General features: G+C 41.6%; 1 protein-coding gene across 2 annotated transcripts in view; it reads left to right on the top strand.

Moving 5' to 3' along the window:
• The window catches only part of tg (thyroglobulin), a 28,023-nt gene extending 542 nt beyond the window's left edge, over positions 1–27,481 (top strand). Inside the window, exons 2-49 of one of the 2 annotated variants that reach the window (XM_067511427.1) lie at positions 970–1,078; positions 1,424–1,521; positions 1,933–2,088; positions 2,481–2,640; positions 2,968–3,074; positions 5,130–5,273; positions 5,736–5,921; positions 6,106–6,617; positions 7,126–7,513; positions 8,028–8,066; positions 8,168–8,398; positions 8,549–8,653; positions 9,197–9,274; positions 9,381–9,484; positions 9,623–9,734; positions 9,814–9,975; positions 11,361–11,552; positions 12,061–12,185; positions 12,373–12,523; positions 13,023–13,181; positions 13,640–13,783; positions 13,976–14,140; positions 14,243–14,347; positions 14,501–14,610; positions 15,222–15,327; positions 15,428–15,631; positions 15,942–16,112; positions 16,202–16,288; positions 16,553–16,624; positions 16,897–17,037; positions 17,117–17,293; positions 18,432–18,546; positions 18,932–19,011; positions 20,177–20,323; positions 20,887–20,952; positions 21,346–21,480; positions 21,803–21,991; positions 22,064–22,268; positions 22,810–22,897; positions 23,402–23,552; positions 23,629–23,831; positions 24,094–24,267; positions 24,343–24,480; positions 24,890–25,077; positions 25,672–25,776; positions 26,010–26,150; positions 26,833–27,014; positions 27,266–27,481. In XM_067511427.1, the coding sequence (XP_067367528.1) occupies positions 970–1,078; positions 1,424–1,521; positions 1,933–2,088; positions 2,481–2,640; positions 2,968–3,074; positions 5,130–5,273; positions 5,736–5,921; positions 6,106–6,617; positions 7,126–7,513; positions 8,028–8,066; positions 8,168–8,398; positions 8,549–8,653; positions 9,197–9,274; positions 9,381–9,484; positions 9,623–9,734; positions 9,814–9,975; positions 11,361–11,552; positions 12,061–12,185; positions 12,373–12,523; positions 13,023–13,181; positions 13,640–13,783; positions 13,976–14,140; positions 14,243–14,347; positions 14,501–14,610; positions 15,222–15,327; positions 15,428–15,631; positions 15,942–16,112; positions 16,202–16,288; positions 16,553–16,624; positions 16,897–17,037; positions 17,117–17,293; positions 18,432–18,546; positions 18,932–19,011; positions 20,177–20,323; positions 20,887–20,952; positions 21,346–21,480; positions 21,803–21,991; positions 22,064–22,268; positions 22,810–22,897; positions 23,402–23,552; positions 23,629–23,831; positions 24,094–24,267; positions 24,343–24,480; positions 24,890–25,077; positions 25,672–25,776; positions 26,010–26,150; positions 26,833–27,014; positions 27,266–27,360 (7,202 nt within the window). In that variant the 3' untranslated portion in view covers positions 27,361–27,481. Of the gene's footprint in view, positions 1–969; positions 1,079–1,423; positions 1,522–1,932; positions 2,089–2,480; positions 2,641–2,967; positions 3,075–5,129; positions 5,274–5,735; positions 5,922–6,105; positions 6,618–7,125; positions 7,514–8,027; positions 8,067–8,167; positions 8,399–8,548; positions 8,654–9,196; positions 9,275–9,380; positions 9,485–9,622; positions 9,735–9,813; positions 9,976–11,360; positions 11,553–12,060; positions 12,186–12,372; positions 12,524–13,022; positions 13,182–13,639; positions 13,784–13,975; positions 14,141–14,242; positions 14,348–14,500; positions 14,611–15,221; positions 15,328–15,427; positions 15,632–15,941; positions 16,113–16,201; positions 16,289–16,552; positions 16,625–16,896; positions 17,038–17,116; positions 17,294–18,431; positions 18,547–18,931; positions 19,012–20,176; positions 20,324–20,886; positions 20,953–21,345; positions 21,481–21,802; positions 22,269–22,809; positions 22,898–23,401; positions 23,553–23,628; positions 23,832–24,093; positions 24,268–24,342; positions 24,481–24,889; positions 25,078–25,671; positions 25,777–26,009; positions 26,151–26,832; positions 27,015–27,265 lie in introns of both variants that reach the window. The other variant, XM_067511426.1, reaches the window with a different exon arrangement.
• The last annotated feature ends 518 nt before the right edge of the window (positions 27,482–27,999 follow it).

Here is a 27,999-nt window from a genome sequence, read left to right as displayed (position 1 = left end):
TAATTTAAACTGCAGTTAAGCTGCTATACTCATAACAGATCTGATGTTTGGTATCGACTGTCTGGGGTGAAGTAATTTACTTGTTTCTAAATCATTATTGCATCCAGAAAGAGGTTTTGGCAAACGGGGAGCACAGGTTGCTGCCTTCTGTTTTCATTTTCAGTTATTCTCAGTTTACTCAGCAACAAGCCTGACAACATTTACAAAACTGGTGTTAATGGTTTGTAGAGAAGTTTGGTAACTGTTTCCTCTTTAATGTCAGACTAAGGCAATTGTGTTGATTCCAGGTCTGTTGATATGCACAACAGTACGAGCAAAAGCTATACGTTTTTCTCAAATGTACAACTTTTGAGATTTTGGTTGTCATAAATTTAAGTAAACTGAACACCAGCTCTTTCTGGTGTTTGGACAAGACATTTGAATGTATTTTCTATGTATTCTACCCTCACGAATGCATCAAACTGTATGACAGCATAGAAACCAACACAACCCAGTAGAATTTTATTTTAAGAAAGTTCATTTCATCAGTTCATCAATGTGAGCACAAAATACCAATTGACCAGGGGGAAAAATGAATTTGCATCACATCGTTGTGACATGGATTAGCTTATCAGCCAGGTCGTCCGATTACATAACTTCCAAAGTTGAAGATGGCATAAGTTCCTACTTCAGGGAATACAAAGTCTGATCTGCTGCATTTTGATTGCATATGTACTATGTAAAATTGAGACTGCATTGTGAGAATATCATTAGGATGGTCTTTGTCAAAATAAAAAGAAGCTTTTCATTGTTTCTGGCCTTTTACAGACTAAGATAGTAGAAAAACTTAGTGAGGGGTCTGTTTCTTTGAATGTTCATGTGTAAGTGCATGACTGAGCTGATGTAAAACGATTCAAAATTCTGCCACAGTGTCACACGGGACATTGTTGTTTAATGATGGTGTCATTGTTTCCTTTGGTTGGTTTGCAGAGTACAGGCTGGAGTCAGAGACCCTGAGCCAATGTGAGTTACTGAGAGGTGCAGCTGTTGCTAAGCAACAAGACCACGTTCTTCACTGTACAGAAGATGGCAGGTTCAGGTCTGTAGTCTGTTCTTCTGCCTCTAACTCTATAAATGTGTTAAAGGCAAACTTTAAGTAACTATGTTAAATTAATGATATTTTCAACAGTCACCACCCAGACAGTGTCAGTCTGTACGACATTTGTTGTCCTCCAAAAATGTGCTATTTTGGTCTGAATATTTGTGGTGTAGACTTACAAAATTAAACTAAACAAACTCCTGAATAACTGAAAAATGATCAATTATTAGCAGTGTTTTCATGATAAATAAAGGTTTCTTTACAGGAAAGTTCAGAAAAACAGCAGGGCCGTGCTTTTTAACATTCCTAGGTGAACTATAACTGTGGTTGTGTGTGTGTGTGTAGATCCGTGCAGTGCACTACTGCAGGTCAGGAGTGTTGGTGTGTCGATGCTGAAGGTCAGGAGGTCGCTGGAACACGAAGCAACAGCTCTGCTCCTCACTGTGAGAACATGTTTAATGATCAGAGGTGTTTGTGTTCTGTTGGTCTTTTAACCCTGATTTATTCCCAGTCAGGTGGTCTGTTTTATCTTAAACATAGTTTTTTAAACCTTTACAAAGTCTGGAGTGTCTGGAGGCACATGAGTGCTCCATGTGCTCATGTGCTTACTGTATTTAATGTTTTGTTGTCGTGGTTTTTGTTTTAATGAATGTATTTGTGGCTAATCAGTTATTGATTGATCTCTGTTCAGAAGTTACATAAATCAGACTTTTTAATCGCTGATTTACCTTCATCTGCCTCCATCAGCCCTTGTGCAGCATGTGACTAAGAATGTTGAGTTATAGATTATGAACCTATTTACAACACCAAACTCTATATAATAAATGTCTGCGTCTTTACCTTTCTGTCTACAGGCTTGTCTCCCTGCCGGCTGCAGTCGGCCCTGCAGTGTTCTCCTTCAGGCCTCTTCATGCCAGTTCAGTGTGAGTCCAGTACTGGACAGTGTTGGTGTGTGGACCAGGATGGCATGGAGCTCTACGGGACTAGACAGAAGGGGAGACCTCAAAGCTGTATGTCTAAATATTATAGATTAGTGGTGGAATGAAGTTTCAGGTCTTTTTACTGAACTGTGAGTAGCTGACCATTATGCTTCTCATAGCAATAACAACTTGTGGTTCAATAACTGCAGCAAACACAATAAAAACCAGGAACCATCCTTTCTAATGGTGTTAATGCCAAGTTTGCTTTGTATTTCATAAACTTAAACTGTAGAAGAAAACTAAAGATTAACTGATTGTGTAGCATTACAGCAGATATCAGCTTTAGCTTGTGTGACATTTCAGTCACTTATATATATATATAATCATATATATATAATATATATATGATATAATATGATCAATATATATGTAATCATGTATCCTCATCGTGACAGATGAATTTGTGGATCTTTGAACTGCAGGTCCTGGCAGCTGTGAGGTGAGGGCGAGGCGTCTCCTCCACAGCTCGGGGTCTCCTTCTCCTCCTCAGTGTGCAGCAGATGGCAGCTTCCTCCCTGTTCAGTGTAAATTCATCAACATGACCGACAGAGCAGAGCTGGACCTGCTGTACGCCTTTAACAGGTGAACTCACCTGGTGAAACTCCTGTTTGTCTATAGCCTTTTGGCAGATGACCAGTCTCTCTTGTGTATATGTTGTATATCTATTTATCCGTCTATATTTACAAGTATTTCTGTATATTTATTTGTACCTTTTGTATTTTGGGTATATTTGTTAGTATTTCTCAGCGTTCAGAATCTGTTTGTATTTGCTTGAAATGGGCATCTTTGACAAACTATTACTCACTATTCAATCCAACATGGATTATCGACGCAAAACTATTTTATGGACCACTTTTTAGGAAACATGTCTAAACAGGTGTGTGTGTGTGTGTGTGTGTGTGTTTTCAGGTTCCCAGAATCCTTCGAGACATTTGGCAGTTTCAGGAAGTTTTTCCCAGCAGTTTCCTCATACTGTTTCTGTTCAGACAGCCGTGGCCGAGAGCTGGAGAACACAGGTATTTACACACAGTCACATCCAGGTTTACTGCACTGATGATGTATGTATGTGTGGTTTATATGTGTAAATATTGTATTAGTCACGATGTTTCATTCATTCAAGTACATATTGTATATTATATATTCTATTCAATTCAACTTTATTTATATTGCACCAATTCGCAACAAGGTCCTACCAACCTGGCCAATGTTTTGTCATTGCTTTTGTTGTTCTTTTCTTTTCTCTTTTTCTCTTTTCTGCCTTGACCCCAACCGGTCAAGGCAGATGGCCGCCCACCCTGAGCCTGGTTCTGCTGGAGGTTTCTTCCGTTAAAGGGTGTTTTTCCTCCCTAGTGTTGCCCAGGGCTTGTTCAAGGGGGGAAATGTTGGGTTCTCTCTATACATCTTTATGGTCTTGACTTTATTCTGTAAAGTGCCTTGAGATGACTTTGTGGGGTGAGAGTAGAGGAGAGAGGGTCAAGAGGAGGAAAGGAACTCAGTGCATCGGGGGATGGGTCCCCCAGGAGACTAAGCCTATGGCAGCATAACTATAACTAACTATAAGCTTTATTAAAGGAAGCCTAGACTTAAAAGTAGAGAGTGTGTCTGCTTCCTGAATCTGAACTGGGAGCTGGTTCCACAAGAGGAGAGCTTGATAGCTAAAGGCTCTACCTCCCATTCTACCTTTGGAAATTCTGGGAACCACAAGTAGGCCTGCATTCTGAGATCGAAGTGGTCTACTGGGATGATATAGTGCTATGAGGACTTCTATATATGATGGAGCCTGACCATTCAGAGCTTTATATGTAAGAAGCAGGGTTTTAAATTCTATTCTAAATTTAATGGGAAGCCAATGGAGAGAAGCTAGTGAAGGTGAAATATGATCTCTCTTGCTAGTTCCAGTCAGCACTCTGGAGCATTTTGGATTAATTGCAGGCTCTTTAGTTACTGGGGCATCCTGAAAGTAGGGAATTACAGTAGTCCAACCTAGAGGTAACAAATGCATGGACCAGTTTTTCGGCATCACTTTGAGACAGAATGCTCCTAATTTTGGCAATGTTCTGTAGGTGGAAGAAGGCTGTTCTAGAGATTTGTTTTATATGTGAGTTAAAGGACAAATCCTGATCAAAAATAACTCCAAGGTTCCTTGCAGTAGTACTGGATGCCAGACTTATGCCATCTAGTGTAACAATATGGTTGGACATCATATTTCTTTTTTGGGCCCAAATACTATGACTTCAGTTTTGTCTGAGTTTAGAAATAAAAAATTATTGGATCTCCAGGCCTTTATATCTTGAAGGCTTGAAGCTTTATTAACAGTTTTTTTCATCTGGTTCCATAGATAAATATAGCTGGGTATCATCAGCATAGCAGTGGAAATTTATGGAGTGTTTTCTAATAATGTTGCCTAAAGGAGACATATATAAAGTAAAAAGTATTGGTCCTAACACAGAGCCTTGTGGAATTATATAGCTAACCTTTGTGTGCATGGAGGATTCATCATTAACATGAACAAATTGAAAGATTTAAACCAACCTAGTGCAGTTCCTTTAATCCCAATTTCATGTTCTAGTCTCTGTAATAAAATGTTATGATCAATGGTATCAAATGCAGCACTAAGATCTAACAGAACAAGTATAGAAACAAGCCCATTATCTGAGGCCATGAGAAGATCGTTGGTGACTTTTACCAGTGCTGTTTCTGTAATATGATGAGCTCTAAATCCTGACTGAAAGTCTTCATACAAATTATTCCTGTACAGGTGGTCGCATAACATATTAGATATTATGAATAATAATATACAAAGCTGATATAATAATTATCTGTGAATGATTTAGGAAGAAGGGGTGAGATTAAAAAAGAGGCTTCTTCTCACTCCTTTTTGAATGTGTCGATAAATGATTTTGCTGCACGCCTGTTTTGTATTTTTAGTAAATATTGATTTTCTTATTTGTTTGTTGTTTGTTTTTCGTTTAGACTGACAGCTTGTATTATCTTTTTTGTTTTTTACATATTCAAAATAAATAAAATTCAATTTCAAATTTGGATGATAATAATGATGGTGTCCTGTGCAGGTGTGGAGCTCCTTCTGTCAGACGTGTACGACTCAGCTTTCTCTGGTCTCCAGTCTGGTCACTCCTTCTCTCAGACAAATATCTACAGAGTACTGCAGAGGAGGATGCTGGGAGTTCGCCTCGCCCTCACTGGACACTTCAGATGTAAATTAGATTCATTTTTTCATTTAATTTGCTGGTTTAAACATATATTTTTTTTAAACTTTTTTTGTTTTTTAATTCTAACTGGTGTGATGTCATTTTATTTTCTACTGTGAATACACTGGTTTATTCCTTTTAGATTTATTGTCAACATTTAAGCAGTTTAAACATGTCATAACCACGTCAGAGCAATAAACCAGCTGAGGTCACTAAAACACAATGTGGCATCAAACCCTTACAATTGGTGTCCGTTATTAAGAAGGTGGTTATATCATGACTGAAATACTGGTTTACTCATTTTAGAACAATGCAGATTAGCTGTACTGTATTTATAGTCTCAATTATTCTAGTTTAAACTGTCTGGACAGAATTGAAATCGCTGAGCAGTACTGGTAATATTTAAATTGACACACTTCCTCCAGATAAAAACACTGGTTTGGAAGATTTAACCTCAGTTTCTCTCAGGTCCCTCTCCCTGTGAGGAGGAGCGGCGAGCAGCGATGGAGGTCTCCAGTGTTTTTGTCCCTTCCTGCAGGACCACGGGCTACTTCTCTTCCAGACAGTGCCAACAGGGTGGGCAATGCTGGTGTGTTGACCCCACAGGGAGAGAGATTCCTGGGACACGGCAGTATGGAGACTCCCTTGTCTGCAGTCAGTATCAGTCTGTAGACAGAAATGTGGCTTTTTCTGTCTGTCTTCTCTCACATCATTGTCAGCTCGCTCTTTGTTTTTGTTTTTCTTTTCCTCCTGTCTTCTCTCTCTCTCCTCATTGACTTGTCTTTCTTTTTCTGTGTTTTTCTGTGTCTCTTCTTCTGTTCTGTACATTTTTCTCCAGGTTCAGTTCTTGCAGACTGTCTCTCTCGGCGTCGTCTGGGTCTGTCCCGGCTCTTCTTCGGTCCTGTTGCTCCTCCCCTCCTTGAGTTATCCCCTGGCAGATCTCCAGCCTCTTGTCGCTCCCTTCTCCAACCCCTCAGGGACCTCCTGTCAGTAGAGGCGGATCCTACGTCCTTTCTGTCTGTCCTGTTTGAAGTCCTGCAGGGTCTCTTCCCCTCAGTAGGGGGGGCTCTCCAGGCTCTGGCTCGTTCATCCCCCCAGCGTCTCCAGGAGGATTTGTTTGGAGGGAAGTTCCTGAAGAACGCTGCTGCTTCCAACTTTACCGGGGTAGTGGGATCTCGGGGAGCTTTCAGCCTGGACCAGCTTTCATCTCAGAGTGTCACCATGAGACTCCAGATGTACCAGGACCTGGTCCAGTCTATCAGCAGAGCTCTGGAGGACCCCACCTTCCTCTCTGCCCTCCAGTACACATTGGGGATGCTCAGCAGCTCACATTCTGCCTCATTACAGCAGGTCAGATACAACTATTCTTCAAATGCCTGATAAAATATAGTAATTAGACCACAGTAAATTCAGTGAAGTCTTAGTCAGGCCCTCACACTGCAAAGTACACTCACTGTGATTCCACATGTTTTACAGTAGCACCTGTTGCAGTTTACCACTAACACATAGAACTTTTCTGTTACTCATGGGAAACAAATGATGCACTGTTGGCGTAAAGTTTTTATCCAAATGTAGAACAACATTTAACTAAAGCTAAATAAAATCAGCTGAAGAAAATGTGAATGCATCTATGATTCCAACCACTATTATCTGAGTAATAGGTTTATCAGGATAAACAACCGATGGAGCTGTTTTTCTGTCTGGTGACATTAAACTATTGCAGCACAAAACATAATGAAATGTGAAATTTCAATTAGTTTAATATGAAGACAATTAGTGTCCTCAAAGATCAACATTTGAGTCTCTGAAGTGATGTTTAAAGGAGCCTGTCAGTAAAGCCCCCTTCATTGTTTTTCAGGTCCTGGCTCCTTTGATGCGTTCCTGTTCCTTTGGGGAGGAGGAGGAGGGGGCAGCAGCCACTTTTGTTCCCAGCTGTTCATCCAGTGGTGGTTTCCAGGAGGTTCAGTGTTGGGGTGGGGAGTGTTGGTGTGTCGATCCTCAGGGTCAGGAGGTCACAGGGTCGCGAACTGCTGGTCGTCGTCCTCGCTGTCCAACCCTCTGTGAGACAAAGCGGACAATGGCTCTGAAGATTAAATCAAGCTTGGCTGCCAGCGCTGAAATCCACATCCCGGCATGCTCGGAGGGCGGGGACTTCCTGCCGCTGCAGTGTGTCGGAGCACGCTGCTTCTGTGTGGATGCTGAGGGGAAAACATTGACTTCGGGGCCAACAGAGGGCGCCGTCACCTGTAAGATATCACTATGATTAAAATGACTGCTATCCAGTGATGTCCTAGTGAGGAACTATAAGCAGAAAACCCTAAAGATTTTCCCAAATTTATTCAAGGATTAGGAAAATATGAGCAAACATTTGGGAACTCTAGGAACCATCTCAAACTGATCTGTTTGGACCAGTGGTATCTATTAGAAACTGGAGACAAGGCCACTAGTGATCTGTAGGGAATTAAGACAGTTTAAAGGGAGGAATTAAACATTACAGCTGGATTTTTGAAATAATGACTTTAAAAAAGACCTTTGGTAGTGGATGTTGAGGGAAGTATTGCTCTGACTCTTAAAAATGTAATGAAATAATTATTTTCAAAGGGTTTGGATGTTGTCAACGTGCAGAGAATCATGTCAGGTTAATTGTGCTCAGTGTTGAGACCAGTTTAAATGTCTTTCATTTCAATTTTATAACTGTTATATTGTGTGTGTGTGTGTGTGTGTGTGGTGTTTTTGGGTTGACACTGTGTTGTGTTTCAGGTCCAGAAAGATCAGCCCAGAAGCTTCAATCATCTGCAGGTCAGTTTGAAACCCTTGGTTCCGCTTTATTAGACAGCATGAACTACAGCCACATGCTAACTCGTTAGCCACATTAACTCGAGTGAGATGCCACCTTGCAGGTCAATGCTCTCAGGTGTTAGCTGAGGTCACAGTCTTCAGGCAGGAGGTGAAGAACATCATCTCTCTCTCTAACTCTTCACACCTCCCTCTGGGATACGGATTCCTGTTAGCTGAAGGTCTGCGTCTGACCCCGGAGGACCTCCAGATCAGCCAATCGGAGGACGAGCTACAGATTTCTGATAAGTTACTGAGAGGCTCCAAAGCTGCTCTGCGATTGGCTGCTTACTCCAGTGAGTTACAGTTGGATGTGGCTTCTGTATGATCATAACCACTTCACCAGTGGCCCTGTTTAGAGGGGATATAGATATAGATATGGGATATGGATTTTTTTCTTGTAGGGGTCTAGTTCCTGACATGACAGCAGTGGTGTTGTTTTGCAGCTATTCAGATGTTCCTCCCGCCTCAGCGCCGTTCGTACCAGCCATTCACTCCACAGTGTGACGCTGATGGAGGCTGGCTCTACACACAGTGTTACCACAGCACAGGTCTCTCACACACACACACTTTTCATTCAGTAGTTGCCATAACTAGCTGAACGCTCAAACAGCTCTTTGAAGTGAGGAGCAGCGATGCTTCTTTTAGCCAACAAAAAAAATGCACTGGTGACCAGTATTATATTATTTCAGCTCTGTCAGTCTGTCTCTCGCAGTGTAATATCAATCAATTAAACTGGGTCAGCAGTATTTGTCTTTATATTTGCAGTCTGAGACACAGGCTTCATTTAGATTTTAGTTTGGAATGATTGCATCATATCCTGCATCCTTTAAAACTGACCCAGTGTACATGTGTGTACATAAATGACTTGATTGTACACTGAACTAAAAAACACTAACCTCAAACTATATATATTTAATGTTTTTGTCAGTGAAATAAAAACTGAGAACAGGTGTTAATACACTACATGGAGCTGTTGGAGGGGGCAAGCTGCTTCAGGTCAAGTTTATGTAACAGTAATTTGAAGATCTGTGCAGCAGTTTAGTTTCTGACAAACACAACAGACTGAATCATACATGTGTGTCTGTGTTCAGGTCAGTGTTGGTGTGTGGATGAAGATGGAGAGTACATCCCCGACTCTCTGACCGGCCGCTCACTTGGCCTGCCAAAATGTGAAAACACACACAACACACGCTCAAAACCCACAAACGTGCACACACACACTCACAACGTGCAGTACTCAGATTGTTTTGTGTGTTTGTGGGTTTCCTCCTCCAGGTCTGACACGCTGTCAGAGAGCCCAGGATCACAAGTTGCTCTCTGGTTGGACAAAAGGCTCCGACATCAACACGGCTTTACCTTACCAACCCCGGTGTGAGGAGGTAGGAGTTGCCAACATTAAGTTAGGTTTGCAGATGCAGATGTGTGTAAACAACACAATGTCAGCTGTTCAGTCTGTTTTGTTTACTGTGTTAAGGTGTTTGTGTGTGTGTGTGTGTGTGTGTGTGTGTGTGTTTCAGGACGGTCGTTTCTCGGTGTTACAGGCAGGTGGGGCTGCGGGCTGGTGTGTTAACCCTGTGACCGGAGAGATGATAAAGACAGCATCACTGAGCGGCACAGGACAGCTGACATGTACTCGCACACATAAACACACCAACTAATGTTGCATTTAGGGTCCAACTTCACCTTGTAAACTCTGTGGTGTGTTTAGGTCCCAGCTTGTGTGAGCTGCAGGGTCTCCAGTGTCATCCTGATGGCTCCTTCATGCCACTGCAGTGTGATGTCACTTCTTGCTGGTGCGTCTCTGAGGATGGTCAGGAGCTGAGTGACACCAGGACATCTCCACAGACTGGACAGACTCCGTCATGTGATCGTAAGTTTATGCAAGAGGGTTTTTGTTGTTTTACTTTAGTCTGCAGGGTGGCAGGCAGATGTGAAGGAATTATGGAGCATCAGCAGGTGTTGAACAATCTCACAGTAAATAGTAGCTGATTAATGACTAGGAACTACTGTTATATAAAGCTGACAAATATGCAGCCCAACTTGAAGTAATGGCACTGTTTTAAATTCCCTGCTTTTCTGCATAAATTGGTCATGAAATATGATCTGATCATCACCAAAGTCACAAATGCAATTTGTAAGCTGATAAAACACAAAAAGAGTCATGATCTTTCATGTCTTTATTGAACATATTCATGAAAAATAAACATTGATGGTGAAAATGTGATGCCAGCAGTGTTTCAATTAGTGGCTGGACCCCACCCCCTGTTTCCTTTCCACCTTTGTTTCATCCATTACCAAGACATCATTACATTTTCTTAGTCGTAATGTGTAATCGTAATATCAATCAATTAATCTGGGTCTACAGTATTTGCAGTTTGATACATATTCATCAAAGATTGATTCATTGGACTTTTAGAAAAGAAAATAACAAAATAGAGGTAAAATAAAAAAAAGCTGTAGTCACTATAGATCTCCCTTGGTTGTTGCTGATGTCATTTGCAAGTATTAAACATTTTCTAAAGATTCTTGAAGCATGAGTATGACTTTTAGTGACTGGATCGTAAAACTTGAGCAGAGCTCAGATTGCAGTCAGATTTACTTTTGTTGTCGTCAGTTATTTTAAACGCCTCTAAACCACATTTAAAGCCGTTTTAAGATGAACATTTTTCCACATCAGCCTAACTAGAGAGGTTTAGTTACAAGTCCAAAAGGGCAGTATTGGACCCGATACGGGTGTTGGCATCGGAACATCATTCGTTTAATCAGCTTAGAAATATTGTGTGTGACGTTGGCAAAAATCTGATCACATTTCATTAACAATTTATGCAGGAAGACAGGAAATTCCAAATAGATCCAATTTTCTGCGTCTGTAAATGGCAAGTACTTCATAAGTTCGGGCCCACTAGTTAATATCCAGTGTTCTGGAGGAAAAGGTATGAAGTTATATTCTCTGTGGCATCAAATATGAAAGTGCAGTACTTGAGCAAATCAACTTTACTTTTTTATGACATTTATTCAAAAACTGTGACAGCAAGATATTTTTTGTATATCAGGCTAATCAATAAAAACAATCATAAACTTATAGATATATGTTTTACAGTAATGACTAAAAAGTGGATCAGGACTAATAAAAGACTGAAACTAAACTCTACAGTCAGTTTCTTATTGTTGTTGCCATTGATCTTCTTTAATCACAGCAGCATCTGGTGGACATTATAGGAACTTAATAGCTCAAGTTTGTTATTCTGTCTTCAGGTCCTCTCTGTCCTGACCCTGTTATTACCCACGGTGCACTGGTCTGCCACCCTGTAGCTAATGGCCGTCAGAGCTGTGATCTCATCTGTTACCGTGGTTACCAGAATGCACTTCCTGTCAGCGCCTTTCTATGTGACACTGAGAGTCGGCAATGGGACCGAGACAACAAGCCGCTGAGTGGAGCCTGTCAGAGTGAGAACTTTGGGGGAACATAAGTTATATTTCACACTATAAATCAAATACACATCACATGTTGGTGGGTCATTTTCCAAATCCACCCTCAGTGTTTTTATGGGTTTACTGTTGAAAATCAACAAGCAGAGAGAGAATTTACTGAACCATCTGTTTGAATTTGCATGAGATACTGCATCTGTGACTCAGGACTGAAACTGAAAGCATACAGTGTTTAATACGAAGAAATATTTCTCCATTCCCTCCACCACAGGGCAGAAGAACACTCCATGAGCATTAATATCAAATAATTCTAAAATTCATTCAGCTTTTACACATTTTGTTTTGCATGATGTTTGCACATCTGCATGTATGTGCATCTTTCCTTCAAGTTTTATGGTTTATAATGCTTCTTTTAATTCTTACCACAATGTTAGCAGCATGTAACATTTTATGACACACACTGTATGTGACAATTAATCCTTTGAACGACCTTTGAATCTCTAACTATACATTTTATTTCTTTAAGTGTCTCAGCCTCTGCAGACTGTGTCATCCTCTCAGCTCTGGAGGTTGTCGCCATGCTCTCAGATCAGCAGTTTACAGCCTCTGTTGACCACCTCAGTGTACAGCAGGGGGCTCTGCTCTGCACAGGTAAAGTTACCTGATACTGGGAACTGATTGTCATTGGAATCACCAGAGAACATCAGCACCTCAGGAGAAACTTGTTACACAGGATTTTCTATACTTTAAAAACACTAGTTTTTAATATGATATGAAGGTGCATATACGCCTAAATCATCAGGTTCCTTTTAAAGTGAACAAATGTTTCTCTGTGTAGCTGCCTATTTCAGGTCGCTCTGTGTCTCTATGCGACGGCTCATCAGTGCGTCTGCAGTGTGACAGTGACAACTCACTGAAGTTATCTCTCAGATGGACGGCCTACATGTCAGACCTCCCGACCTCTGACCTCCCCGACCTCCATGACATCAGTGAGCAGAGACGCATGAGACATGTTACCCTGTCACACTAACATCCCACCGCTCACAAAGTGCTTACGAGATTAATGCAAATATTAGTTTCACGTAAAATTTCTTCAGGAGGGAGATTCACACTGCAGTTAAACTCATCCCAGCATGTGTAAAGTATGTGATGGACATACTGTAGATGTGAGCCTCATTGAGCCATTGTTATGGGACGTACGGTATGAAATCTTCACTGTGTTTTTGGTAACTTAGCTTATTGCTGTTGAAACAACAGGATTTGACCTGAAATGAACATGGACATGGAAAAGGATCAGAACAGCTGATGTTACTAAACCTCCTCTTAGTTTTAAACCATTACAAGCTAAACTGTTAAATTAAATAACAAGTGAAAGTTTAACCTAATCAAGGTTAACGTCATGTCATTGGCTAAGTTCTGATTTGTCAGAACCTGAGAGAAACTTAAAAAACGTCTAAATCATCCTGTTGATGATGTCATTTACCACAGGTCTGCTCCTGAATGAATCCAGACTTCTGAAGGGAGTTCAGGAACTTCTGCTTAACATCCGGTCCAAGCTCTCATCGGAGCCCAAACTGGTTTCCATGACAACACAGAGCTTCGGCTGTTCCCGTGGTTACCATCTGAGCAGTGATGGTGAAGGCTGCGGTGAGACCCCAGCACCCAGAATTCCTGTTTTGGGCCTGTAAATACAGCAGTAGTTCAGTTTTTAGAAGAGGATCAAAGATCGTTAATTTCCATTTCCTTAGACGGGAGTTAAAGTCTATTACGTTTACGTTTTTTTTTTTTGAGCATGCCGCAAGTGGAAATGTTGCTTATAAATGTTTTCCTCTTATTTTAGCAAAAGCTCTCGTCCTATTGTTGGGTTGTTGAGTTTGATCAATCAGGTGTATAGAAATTATAGTTGTTTTGTAGATTTGGTGATTAATTGATAAATTAATAAAAATAAAAACAAGTTTCAGCTGCAAATATAAACTATATTAGAAAACTTTCAGGAAGTAATAACAAAACTAAGTGTAAATAAATAATTGCACTTTGTCATTAATTCTGTCTTTTTATATTTTTTGGCAGTATGATTTTTAAATTGTGTTAAATTTATCTTGCAGTCATTTGTCCTAAAGGGAGTTTCTTCAGGGAGGGGTCATGTCTGCTGTGTCCTCAGGGAACTTATCAGGATGAAGAGGGGCGGGACTTCTGCAGCAGCTGTACAAGAGGCTCCTCACCTGTTGGAGCATCATCTGTATATCAGTGTGAGTCTAAGTATTTCTGTACAGTGAACATGTCAGACAACTTTTCATCAGCACACAGAGAATTATTCTAGAGTTACACAAAACAGTGGGCAGAAAACTAATCAAATATTATTAATTATTAATAATTAATAATAATTAAAATGAATATATGTAAAACATTTGCTGAAAACCCTGCTGTTTAAATTTACTCAGGTGTGACAGAGTGTGAGAGGCGGGGCCTGCGGTGTTCAGAGCAAGGTGACTTCCTGCCAGCGCAGCCAGACTTCATGTCCACCAAGTGGAGGTGTGTCAACAGCGATGGGTCAGAGCTTCAGTGGACATACAGCGATAAACCTCTGACTGATGATGAGTGTTCAGGTGAAGATGCAGCAGCCAATCAGTGAGCAGCTGTTGCTTTTATTTTGGATTTATTTGTTTCACTGCACTTTAATGGCTTGTGTGTGTCTCTGTGTGTTGCAGTTCTCAGCAGGTTTCAGGCTGTTCCAGGATCAGGTTTGTTGTTTGGAGCTGATGATGCTGAAATCCTGCAGACGATGACCTCTGACCTCCCAACATGTGTCCAAGGTGACACATACACAGTAGCTTCATCATTTTGTTGATTGTGTGCAATGATGGAAAGCACAAGTGCTGTATGCCAGTAAAATTCTACATGTAAAGGTGGGGGGGGGGCTTCTGACTGGTCATCACCTCTAACGCGCTGTGGGTTGGTTTTCTCAGCGTGTGCAGTGGAGCCCTCCTGCCACCATGTGGCGCTGTTCAGCCGACAGGCTCAGTGTGAACTGTACAGCACACACACCCTGAACACACGCTGCAACACCTCCCAACAGGTGAACAGAGACTCGTTACCTGCTTTGTAATCAGTCATTCTTTACCACAATTTAACCAGCCTTCATAAGATCTTTCTTTGATATTAGCCCACACATTTTTCTCCCATTCTAACTTTTTGAAAGTTAAAAATAAAAAGTTCTTACAGAGCCTTTTTTAGATTATAACATATGAGACAGACAGTTTAACTGCTTGTATTTTACTCTGGACATCTTAACTGATTTATCACAGTTTAATCTCCTTTACTGCTTTCATCTTTTACTCTTCTCTGAACTGCTTTTGCCTTTTCACTGACCATGACTGCTTTTCTTTAACACTGTTAAACTTTCTCCGTAATCGGATCAATCTGAATTTAACTCTTTCACACACTTCAGCTTCAAATATGGTTTTACTTCTTTTACTGACACTGCTTTTTTTAACGTTTTGTTTTTGCCACAAATTACAGTGCACTTTAAATGCTTTTTCATGTGTCAAGTGACACATGATGAATGAGTCCTCAACTCCTTCAATGCTTCCATTCGAGCAGCAGCTTCATTTAAAAAAGTCCTGTTATGTAGTTTATTGTTACTACTGTGTGAAATGTGTTTTCACTTTTATTTGTGTGTCTTTGTAGACCACTGGCTTTCTGGGTAATCCCCAAGCTGAGCGTTTTGATTGGTTGAGCTACTCTGTTAGAGTGAGGGGCCGGGATTCTGATCTGCTGGTCATCAGAAAAAAAGGTACTGTAGTTACCACAGCAACCCGACCGATGACGTCAAAGCGCATCACAGTCTAACTGGTCAGAGCTCAGTAAGAGAGGTGTGTTTACCTGTGTTTCAGGTGCAGAGTTTTCCTCTCTGCAGCAGCAGCAGCAGAGTTTTGTGAGGATGAGGATGATGAAGGCTGTTTCCGGTGTGTTCAGGACTCAGGTGTTCTCCTCCAGACACACCTCTCTATCTGATGCCCATCGTTTCTGTCAAGATGGCTGCAGCCGCGACACCTGCTGCATCGGATTTGTCCTCAACCAGAATAGCCTGAACGGAGGTACGTTACCATGGAGACAGGACAGCCTCACAGCTGAGTGAACGGATGAATGAATGGAGAACAAGTAATGATGGGACAATTTGATTAGTGAAATATAACAGATATGTTGATTTGGTAAATTAGTGAAATTATGAGAAATAGTTTATGAACAGTGAATGAAAATATGATTTAGGTCAATAAATTAGTTGTTTGAGTTGGTGAATTGAGTGAACGGATGAATTGGCAAATGTGTCAACAAAAATAATCTGAGTGAATGAAAGAGAGAACAAATTAACTGAAGCCCCTGAATGCTTGTGCCCCTCCCCCTCAGGCTCTCTGCTCTGTGGGTGGCTGAGACCTCCGTCAGCCCTGATGTGTGCTGATCAGGACTGGGATGTGATTGGACAGGGAACAGCCAATCGTATCTGTGGGGCGGGGCTAATGTACAACAAACAGCAGAGAAGCTTCGTGTTCAACTTTGGTGGACAAAACTTCACCATCAGTAAGAAAATAAACCCACAGCTAAATTAAAAGATGATTATATTTTTGTTGCCTGATGAATTGACTTCTGTTTCCTGTTTGTGTGATCAGCTGATGCCGCTCTGCCCCCCGACAGCAAGAACAACAAAGACTACCAGGCCTCCATCATCAGCTTCCAGTCCATCTACCTGAACACTGGTACCTGAACTCTGAGCTGAAGATGTTGGAAAGTGACACATCTTGATACGCAATGGATAGATGGAGAGTTTAAGAGCCTCAGATTAGGAATGTGCAGGACCCCTAATGCGGGTGTTTGTTTGTACCTACAGAGACAACCCCCCCCACAAACACACGCACACACATCTGTTTCCACATTGTTCAGGCAGCAGCAGGACACCACAGTAAAGATTATTGCCATGTTTGTCCCTCAGTATTGAAGTATGTACTTCTTACATTTGTCAGATGCTGTTTCAGCGTCTGGTGGTTCTGGATCTGGTTCCTGTGCAGCAGCAGAAGTCAGTCTTCCTCTTGATGGTTTGTATCTTCTGTGTTGTTAATATTTGTACTAGTTTAAGTCAATGTGTAGATGTAGTTGGAACTTGGGAGGTAGAGGAGGTGGCATAAGTGGAGTCTGAAACATCAGTGACCACAGTCCTCTATACTTCAAGTTTTTTGTTTCATCCAAGTCTGATCTGGTATGTCTCCAACAATGGTGGATTAAATCAGTGGATATGAAGAGTGAAATAATGTTTCTACTCTGGCCTCCATCCTCTTTTTAATTGGGTAGTGATGCTTGTGTGTTTCAGTGTCCGTGCAGCAGAAGTTTGAGCCTCTGACAAAGGACGATGTTGTCTTTGTGGATCCTCAGAGGAATCTTCCGGTTCTCTCCTTCTGGATCAACAAGAACAACTACGACTTCCAGCAGGCACAGCTCTGGTGCCTCGCACGTACGTCACGAAAGAGCATTTTCTCACACGTGGTTCTGAAAAGCTAGACTCAGATCATATCAACTACTGTGTGTTTCAGGCTGTGCTGCCGAGGAGCAGTGTTACGTTGCTGACCTTAGAGACGCTGACTCAGCAGGGTTCTTCAGCTGCTCCTTGTATCCAAACAGCAGAGTCTGTGGAGCATACGACCAACCTCTGAGACGAGCCTGCCCCCTCCTGCTGCACAGAGCGCCCAACAACACCTACAGCAAGAAAGGTACAGCTGCTGGTGGCGTTTGTCACATGCAGTGCTGCTATAAATGTACTTACATTTGTCTTTAGACTAACAAGTGAAAACTAGGGGCAGTATGATGTGCAGGGTTATACACTGCCCACTTCCTCTGTCTGATATTCTGAAAATGTGGTGTATTAACAAGTCAGCAGGTTGTCAGTCAGGTCAGACGTGAGTCCTGCTACTGATGACTGTGTTTCGTTCTCGGTTCTCTCGGTCACGTTTAAGCGTCCTTGCTCCAGACACTGAAACTCCAAAAGTTTTTTACATTTTGAAAAGGTAATGTGCATAAACTACTTCTAAATAACTATTCTTCAGGGGAAGGGAGTGTTTATTTCAATTGCAGCTGCCGTTAGCACAGACTAAAACATGACTGACGTGATTGGATGATGTTAGTCACTACTATGTTAGTAGTTAGTCAAAACTCCTCTAATAGCTACTTTGGATTTCTTTTATTATATATATAGTAGCAGTTGAAGTATTGATTATCATCTGTTTTGTCTGTAATTTGAACGCCGGATATAAATCTGCGTGAACTCTAACGAAGAAAATGTATAGTTTTATTTATGGAGTCCAGAGAAATTTAAACATTACAGCTTTGTCCTGTTATTTGGAAAAATGCAGTTCTGGTGAGATGAAGGATGTTATTCACACAGTCCGATCCGGCAAAGCATTTTACATTGTATTGGTCCCGTTCCAGCTTGTAGCTTCCTGTAATACTGTATTTTAGTACCATATTGAAAAAGTGTACATGCCCACAATATCCACTCATTTATCCAAAATTGTAAATCTTCTAACCCCTGGTTTGACCGGTTGTAATTCTGTGTTTAAAAAAAAAAGTCTTTTAATAACGATTTATCTTTTTGGATACTGCAACTGTCATTAATTCAACATAATGTGGGTCCAGAAAATTAAAAAGTCAGATTTTGCTTATAAGTGATTCTGTTTTAATTCATCTGCAGTGATGTACAAACATCTTCTCACTTTGTCGTTATTAGATGTAGAAAATAAAATAGAAAATGCAATAAGCATCTACTGCATGTGTGTAACAATTTAATATTAATTCCATCATCAGCACTTAAGACCAAGTAAATCCCATCTCTTTATTCTGTGTTGCTGTCAGTCGATCTGTCTGGACCAGTGAAGAGTTTCTACCAGAGAGTTCCCTTCCAGAAGATGGTGTCTTATTCTGTTCGCACTCGAGTCAGTCTCAGCAAAAATACGCCACTGTCTCAGGGGTAACACGCACGCACACACACACACACACACACACACACACACACACACACACACACACACACACACAGACAATTAATCAACAGTTTTGTTGTTTTGACTCCCAGGTAATCTTTCTATTAGACAAATGCCTCCATGTTAACCTCTGTAAATATTTAAAATATTTATTGTTCTTTGTTGATGTTAAATTGGAGACACATTTCCTGCACATGGACACATTTCCTCCTGCTGTTTTCCCTGGAATTAGAACCACATTTTGTGGTTCTCTGCAGCAAACATTGTCTTAGCATATTCTTGCTAGATGACAACAAATACTCAATACTCAATTTTGTAAATTTCTTATTTGAAATTCTTCTTAACTTGCACATTCTGTTTGTGTGAATCCAGGTTCATGGAGTGTGAACGCCGCTGTGACGAGGATCCGTGTTGTCGTGGCGTTGGCTTCATCCGAGACACAGAATCACCAGGTAACCCATGGTTCTTATACTGTTTTGGTATTTAGAGAAATATTTTAAAATCCTCTGGAAGTTATTGACAGAATAACATAAAATACAGGTCATATAGAAATATTATTTTAGCAGCAGCAGCACACGAGAGGGAGTTCTGTTGTACTCTATTTCCGGATCACAGCTCTGCTAAATCAGCAGCAGGCTGATCGATGTGTGTGGGCAGTGATCGTTAGCCTTTCTGAACTAATCCCACACAAAAGCTACTGTAGCATAAATTGCTGAAAAATTATTGCTGGCTATGATCAACAGGTGCCAGCAAACACAGCACTGCATCTTCTTTTGTATTAGTGGGGCTTTAGCTGCAGACCAGAGTCCATGCTGACCCCTGTCCACTGCAGAAACCTTCTGGCCTCTTTTATATGAAGAGGAACAAAGACGAAGGACCTTTGTCATTGAGCACATACACATTATGCACACGCATGTTAAAATGAAATACTTTCTCTGTATTTAACCCCCGGGAGGAGCAGTGGGCAGCCACAGGGGGGCACCTGCAGAGCTAGCGCCAAGTGTCTCACTCGGGGACACACGTGGTGGGTGGGCTGCTCTACCTGCTGAGCTACCAGGCCACCTGGGGAAGAGATGGCACCAGGTGCACTATGGGAAGGAAAGTTGGAGAAGGAAGTGATGCTGTGGGCAATTCACACCACCTACCTAAACACTGTTGCAGAGCAAGTACATCCATTCTTAGCAGCAGTGGACTCTTTCAGAAGGACGAGCTCTGCCATGGTGCAAGAATTGGGTGTGCTGGGGAAAAGGCTTAGATCCATTGAGGCACCATCCTCACACCTCACAGGACTAAAAGTATCTGCTGCTGTATTGCTAGATATCACCTTCAGAAGAGTCCATGTGTCAGTAGGTAAGAGCTGTTTTGATGGCTCAAGTGAAACCTGCGCAGTATTAATCATGTGGTTTTACTGTTATGGCTGATCGGGGTTGTTTTTAGTAACAAATTCTAAAACTTTAACTGTACTGTGTGAGAGATCTTGAATAGCTTGATCTCCATCTAACGCACAAGCTGCTATGTGTTGCTGAAAATGTCCTGGAAAGTATTTTCTTGAAAAAAGTGGGAACCCTGTTAACACCAAGTGATGAAATGAAGAATTCACTGTTCCTGTGTCTTCAGGTGGCCCAGACGTGGTCTGTTTGTCTCTGATCAGTCTCGGGGTTCTGACCTGCAGTGAGAATGAGACGACCACCTGGAGGACTCAGGACTGCAGACCATCTGCAGTAAAGACTTCACCAGATCCCTTTGGCTGGTACCAGAAACCAGGTACGAATACTCACTGATGCCCACAAACATACACAGATAAACTTTCTGGATAATTTCGGTCATTTTCTAAATTAGTTGTATCACAATCGCCATAGAGATAATAAGGCCAACAGTGTATGTTCTCGACTCACGTTATTTGTCAGTCTGAAGCCTGAATTCCCTCAGTCACTGGTGACATAGACCTATGTTGTTTTCTGAAAAACTACTGAAAGCACATCTACAGACACGCTGCTCCACTGGATGAGCTTATTCTCCAATTCAGCACTTTTATTGCAGCTAGTGGTTGGTGAACTGTGTATTTGCGACATTTAAGGTGGAATTATGGAAACTTAATTATAACAACATGTCACCCAGTGGAGCGGTGTGTCTGAGTGATGGGTTTTTAATAGTTTTTAGAAAACCACAGAGAGCTGTCACCAATAAACGAGTGCATCCAGGCAGGATTCACTGACGACTAAACCAGCGTGAGCAAAGACGATTCACTGTTGGCTTGAGTATCTCTGGTGATTGTGGACAATATGACTGATGAAAAACACATGATAATCTGATGTTTCTGTCCCCAGTGAATCAGTGGACTTCTTCTCCTGCTCTCTGTCCTCTCTTCAACCTGCCACCAACTAAAAACAACGGTACGACTGGTAGTACAGCAATTATTAGAATTAGTAAACAAGTAAAATTAGTTCTGTAGTTATTACAGGTACTACTGTATTACTACTACAAGTTCCAGTTTTGTCTGCATTGCTGTTCATACTGCTAAGTAATAACTACTGTTATCACTTATTACTACTAGAGGTGAATGCAAATTTTGATTAATATCTTAATTACAACTGCTGCTTCACTGTTTTAGTATTTATGGTAGTAAAAATACCAATTTATTACTATTGCTAAGTTTGACTGCTGCTACTTTAAAGCCTAGTATTAGTACTGCTACAAACGCTAGTAAGCACCACCTACTGCCACAGTTACCAAGAGTACCAGTAACTCAAAGTATTTGTACTTATTGGAATATTTGTGTGTCTTAGTGTCTTTGGACAATTGGCATCTCCTCTCAGATTCATCAGTCCTAGTGGACCAATCTATCTCTACATATGATGTCGTCCATGTGAACCGTGACATAGCCACCAGCCAGAACAAGACCAGGGATTGGTGTCTCCATGGTAACCTCAGTTGTCAAGTAGGATCTACATGATGTACTGTGTTTTTGTTGTTCAGGATTAGGCTGGGAGATATATTATTGATAGTTTTGTTTTTAAACTGTGAAAAATGTATTGACCTATCGATATTATTACTTTCTCTGCCTTCACCCCGATGGCAGCAGTGGAGATGCCTCCACCTGTGGTGCCTTCACAGAAACTGTAGCATTAGCCACTTGCTGACAACCAATAATGTGTGACAGACAGTTCTGAGTGCAGGTCACCTGTGTGTGTTAAGTTCAAGGGGCAGACTCTGGCACTGTTTACTGTTTACTTCCTGTTTTAGCCTGTCAGGAGGCGGAGTCTTGTGTCGCCGTGTCACTCACTGAAGCAGAGTCTGCTACTCGCTGCATCCTCTACCCTGACACCACAGTCTGTGGGCTAAGCTCTGCCCCCAGCTCATATGGCCCCTCCTCCTCTGTTTCCTGCAGATTGGTCATCAAAGAGCATGCCCCTCAGGTGTACCTGAGGACAGGTGAGTCACTCAGCCGAGAACATTGGGGGACAGTCCTTTTTATTTGTCAACTATTTTTGTGTGTTTCTTCAGAGCGGTTGCCATCGCTTACAACAGCCGCCATTCCTGGTCATGGGATCCTGCAGGGTGTTGCCGTGGAAACAGTCCTAGGCTCTGACAGTAGGATGGTTGTCCAGTTCCTGGGAGTACCGTACGCACATCCACCAATAGGATCCCTTCGATTTGAAAATGCTCAGCCAGCTAATTGGACAGGAACCTGGGATGCCACAAAGCCACGGTACGAACCTGTCTGATTGAAGACTGCAGTGATTCTAACCTTTGAGGTCAATTTGTTATGTAGGACTGTTTGTGATGATGGTCTGCAGCCTGAGGACAAGAATTCAGCAGATGTTGGTCACTATGACTATTTTCACTATTTTATTCATTGTTGATTGATAGAGTTGCTCAAGAAAGAACATGAAGGAATTGTTTTCAAACAGCAAGTTTTTTTGTAATGTTTACATTTAGACCAAAACAAACATGTAATGAATACTACTGTTTATCAGTCCCTCCAAAAATTTGCAAATGCAATTTATTCATCCAGTCGCCTGTAAATTTTGTGTGAACTTCTAGTTTAAAACATGCATTAGAACTTTTCTGTTACCTAGAAAAACTGTTCCAAACAATCACCGACACATTTGCGAAGTCTTGGAGGAACTGTTTTATGATCCGTTTTTAAAGATTAGTTGTTGCGGCAGTAAGTCACATTCACTGGTTTTGAAAAGAATCTGGATCAGATAATGTGGCCACAAACTAAAGAGCTGCTCTGTGTCTCTCAGCTCCAGCTGTATTCAGCCTGGTGATGTGGCATCTACAGCCTCCAGTGAAGACTGTCTCTACCTCAACATCTTCACTCCTGCTGCTTTGGTGATATACTGAACTCCTCTGATCTATTATCACTTCTTTCATTCTTTCTCCAAATCCCTCAGTGTATTAAGGTTATACTGCACATCGTAAAGGCACAAACCTAAGAATTAAAGTTGGAAAAAATGTCCTGTTTCACTGTAGATATTGAATTGTTTATAAATTGAGTGCAGGTGCTAAATAGAAAGACCAACCACTCTGTCAGTTATGGGAATCATTTTGTTTGGAAAAGGTAATTTTTTTTTGGTAAAATCTCAAATTCTAAATCTACAGTTGTTTTTTAAATGCATATTTAAAGTATTAAAGCGTAATATGTCTTCAGATTTTAGAGCACACACATTATGGGGAGTTAAATCTAACTTCAGTCACAATTGGGGACCAGATGCTGGTCCCCATGAGGACATCATTGAATTTCACTGTGATATCTTGGTTTAGGATCAGGGTGCGATTGTAGTCAGGGTAAAGGTTCAGGAAATGAGTGGGCGCGTTTGTATGTTTGTTTGTTAGAAAGGACGTGTCCCTGTCCTGGTTTTCTTCTTCAACCCTCCAGCCAATCAGAACCCGGGACTATTGGATGGCTCCACCCTCGCTGTCATGGGTAATATTGTCGTGGTAACGGCCAATTACAGGACGGCGGCACTGGGATTCCTGAGCACAGGTAAATGCATGCACCTGTGTAAATGCAGATAAACAACTTCCCTTGTGACTTGCCGCCACTGTGTCTCCACTTCCAGGTGAGTCTGGCCTCCATGGTAACTATGGCCTGTCAGACCAGGAGGCAGTGCTTCATTGGGTTAATGCCTACATCTCTCAGGTGGGGGGAGACAACAGCAGGGTGACGGTAGGGTCTGAGCGTCGTGGTGCTGACATCACCAGCCTTCATCTCCTGTCTCCCTCCTCATCCTCAAGTCCTCTGTTCCAGAGAATGATGCTGATGGTGAGAAACTGATCATTTTCATCCATAAGTTTTTTAAAACCATGTTCTCCAAGAGATAAACACAAGATGATAAAATCAAATGGAAGGAGTTCTGTGCTACTACATTAGCTAACAGGAGCAACCCCCCCCCCCCAATATAAAACATTGAAGTATATGTTCGAGTTATTAAAAGACACAAATGGGTATTATCATACTACATGCGTATTACACAAACCTATGTCATTACGATGACTTTCGGCTGCTCTGTGTTCTCTTGCTGCAGGGCGGTTCTGTTTTCTCTCCATCGTTGGTACAGACTCCCTCTGTTGCCAGACGTCAGGCTGTAAAACTGGCCAAAGAACTTAGCTGCATGACCTCTGACCTTGCTGATGATGAGAAAATGGCAGCCTGCTTCAGAGCGACACCCGTTCACACGCTCAACACTGCTCAAACCAAGGTAGAGTTTAAAAAAAGGTTTACTGTCAAAGAGAATAAGTTCTGGTTTCTATGTCTCACCTTTTCTTTGCTGCAGCTGCTGGCAGTCAGTGGTCCTTTTCAGTCCTGGGCTCCAGTCCGTCAGTCAGTCCCACAATCTTCCTTCCAAAGAGTTGACCTGCTACTGGGAACATCTGAACACGACGGTCTGATCAGTCGAGCTCGCAGAATAAAGGTGGGAGGCCACAGTTATTTGACTCAACATTACTGCAATCCACCTCCAATTTACTGTAAACATCAGAACGGTGTTTAGTTTATTAATCAGCAATTGTGGAAGAAGTTCACACATCCTATGCTCAAGTAGACAAAACGACAACCGTTCCAAAATATTCTAACAGGCAAAAGTCCTACAGTCACAGGGGTAAAAATACGCAAGAGCACATTTTCATCTATTACATGAAAAATGCTAAAAGATCCTGTATTAAAATCTCAAAGTATTTTTCTCTCTGAAATATTGTGGCATTGAGATACAAAGCAGCATAAAATGAAAAGCGTCTTAATTTTACAGCGCTACTTGTTTCCAGTTGAAATGTTAAGTATTGCAGTATTACATGGTGATAAAGTTTACTTCTATGTGTATTCAGGATTTTGAGGCTCTGCAGGGTCGAGGTGACGGTAAAACTGCGTTTTACGAAGCTCTGAGTCGATCGCTGGCTGGAGCAAAAGGAAATGAACTGCTGAAAGAGGCAGCGGCCTGGTTCTACTCTCTGGATCACAGTCCCTCCCCTGCTGGATACAACCTGTTCTCCAGAGCCCTCAACAACGCCACCAGGTAGGAGACAGCAGCAAAACGAGAATTTGCTCAAACAAGATAGGAAAAAAAAAAACAGTAAGGTGATATGAAATTAGTAACTGTAATCACACATTTCTGCCCTGCGTGACACACAGCAGCCGATCTTTTCATAGCCGGCTCAGTTTGAGTTTACATTTCTAAAATTATGGTGTGTACCTGAAAACAACCAGGGTTAGTGCTACAGCCGTTTGAACAGTAAAAATGTCAGATTGTTACCATGGTAACAAGTGAATGACATAAAATTTGAATGGGATAAAACACATTATGCCAAGTTAGTTGTGCCATAGCTGTTTTATGGTAAATGACATCCTGTTTCTCAGCTCACATTAGAGCCTAGATTCCCCAGAAAACGGCAAGAAACACAGTGAAGTACTTCACACTGACTGTTCTAAGGTGCTGCTGTGCTCCAGCAACCACCTTCACTGTGCGAGTCCTACAAGTATAGAGGGGTTACTGCAAAAAGTCGCACATTTATAACCTGATCACTAACTTTTGGCACAGAGTGACAACTTGTGTTCAAGACCGGTCTGTAACAGGAATCTCTGAGAAGATAACAAAATCTGTGTGTTGCAGAGATCTGTTCATCATCTGCCCCAGTCTGCAGATGGCCTCCCACTGGGCCAACAGCAAAGCTAATGTCTTCCTGTACCATCAACCTGCCACCAGCACATATGACAGGTACTACAAACTCTGGATATGGAGATCTTCATTCCAGTTAAAGCAACCGAGCAACAATTTTGGTACTAGTGTTTAACTTAGACGGGAGAAAATAATGTATCTACGTCAGGTTTATACTTTGAGCACAGCCCATGTGGAAACCTTCTTAACCTATTTAACATATTTAGGGAAAAACTTTGTTAAAAACCGTTGTTAAAATTTTGACCATCTCTGATCAGATGTTTTGTCTGTAGGGCTGATGTGTTTGTTCCTCTGGATGTTCAGCTCATGTTTGGAACTCCTCATCATTCACTGAGCTCCCAACGTTTTACCTCCTCTGATCGACGTCTCTCGCTGGCTATGATGACCTACATCTCCAGCTTCATACGAACGGGGTGGGCTGCTTGAAAATATGGTTGGGAATAAAGATTTAGTCCCAAATTAGAGCCAAATAAAATGTCTAATCGTGGGTAACTTTTAACAAAAATAGGAATGTTTAGTTCCGCTTCTTGGTTCCAAACAAAGGCCTCACTTCTGCAAGGGCAGAAAGTTGTTTGGCAGGAGGATCAGACCACGTGCTGTTGTGCATCAATGTTACAGCATTAATTAGTTTGCATAGCATGTATGGCTGATGTTATAACCTACAACACCATGTAACCACAGCAACAGAAGCAAATCTAAACCAGGCCTGGTTTAGATTTGCTTCTGTTTTTAAAATACACACAATATTTTAAACCATATTGAAATCAATAAGTGGTAAAATATTAAGTTTTACCCAACTCTATTTGGTAGGTAAACACATGTCTGCTGTGTTGACCGGAATACTCAACAGTTTTTTTAGATATATATTTTTACAGTTGTCCTGTTGAACTAAAAGTTAAGCTTCTGTGTTTGAGCAAATGTTTTCTGTCCCTGTTCTTTGTTAAGACTACGTGTTTTAGAGATGTTGCCACAAAGTCCCACATTTTAGGCTGAAACTAAAAAAAAAGGTCAGCAAACTGGAGGATCTGCACAAACCCTTTAGCCACTGAAGTTTGATGATTTTTTTTTTCTCCTTTCTCCTTCTCCCCTCCTCAGGAACCCGAACCCATCCCATCTGTGGCCTAAGTCCATTCTCCCACAGTGGCAGCCTGTCCTGTCCTCTGATGCCACACCCACCTACCTGCAGCTAAGCCCCACTCTCCTTCAGAAAAAGGCTATGGGTCAGAACACCTGCTCATTCTGGAATCAGCTTGGACCCAGACTGACCCGTCTTACAGGTAAGAGGGCACTGTTAAGTCCATTTCACTGTCACACAGGGAGTAGAGTCCTCTACAAAAATATGGGATGGAATGGAATCAAGGAGAGTGATCAGACTACAAACAGCAAAAACAAAGCTGTTCTGTAGAACCAGATTAGTTGAGGTCCTAATGAGAAACCAGTTGGCGTTTAAAGACTTAATGTGACGTCGCAACTTAAGCAGTAAAATATAATGTGGGAAAACTGACACGGTTCTCTTGTTTTTGTCCAGGTGAGTCTGAGTCAGTGGAGCCTGCCTTGACCCCTGAGGTCCCAGTGGCTTCACCATCCAGTCAATCACAGACGGGGAAAGACGCCTACAGCTAAACATCACACAGCTTCCTGTGGATAAAGCCAGTTTGATCCAAACCACAGAAGATTAAATACTCACTGCCTGTTTCTGTTGATCCACTCTGCTCTTAATCAATAAAAGTCTTTCCGAACAGTATCTGAGAAAACTGGAGTCAATGACAAAAACCTCCAACTTACCTTTTGTATTACTTCTTAATTAGTACTTTTACTGTACACAAAACCCAAGTCTGTCTTATCCACCAGTGCTGCATTAAATCCTCCTTTATAAAATTGACAGTGTTGAACTGTTCTGCATCACACACACTCAATTGTAAAAGCATTTTAAATGAGGCTTAACCTACCGACCGTAGTCAACAGTGAGTTGATAAATTGTGGTTTACTGTAGTTCTCCACAACTAAACAGTGATGTGTAACGAAGCTCAACCTCTTGAATTGACGAGAAAATGTGAATTTCAGCAATAACTTAACTTTGGTTTGTTAGTGTAGCTAAAAGTAACATACCAATTAGAATGTGAACAATTACTGAAATCTGCACCCGTCACCTGGGGGGATGTTCTGCATCACCAGAATTTCTCCTTCTCCTCTAACTCACATCCTACCTGTGGGGCATAACCACTAACAACATTGAACATCACGCCTTCAAGTTCCTCCTTC

Source organism: Channa argus, chromosome 7 (genome assembly GCF_033026475.1).
Source record: "Channa argus isolate prfri chromosome 7, Channa argus male v1.0, whole genome shotgun sequence".
Classification (NCBI taxonomy): Eukaryota; Metazoa; Chordata; class Actinopteri; order Anabantiformes; family Channidae; genus Channa; species Channa argus.
Note: the sequence above shows the minus strand (reverse complement) of the source record. Positions and strands in the feature narration are given on the sequence as shown.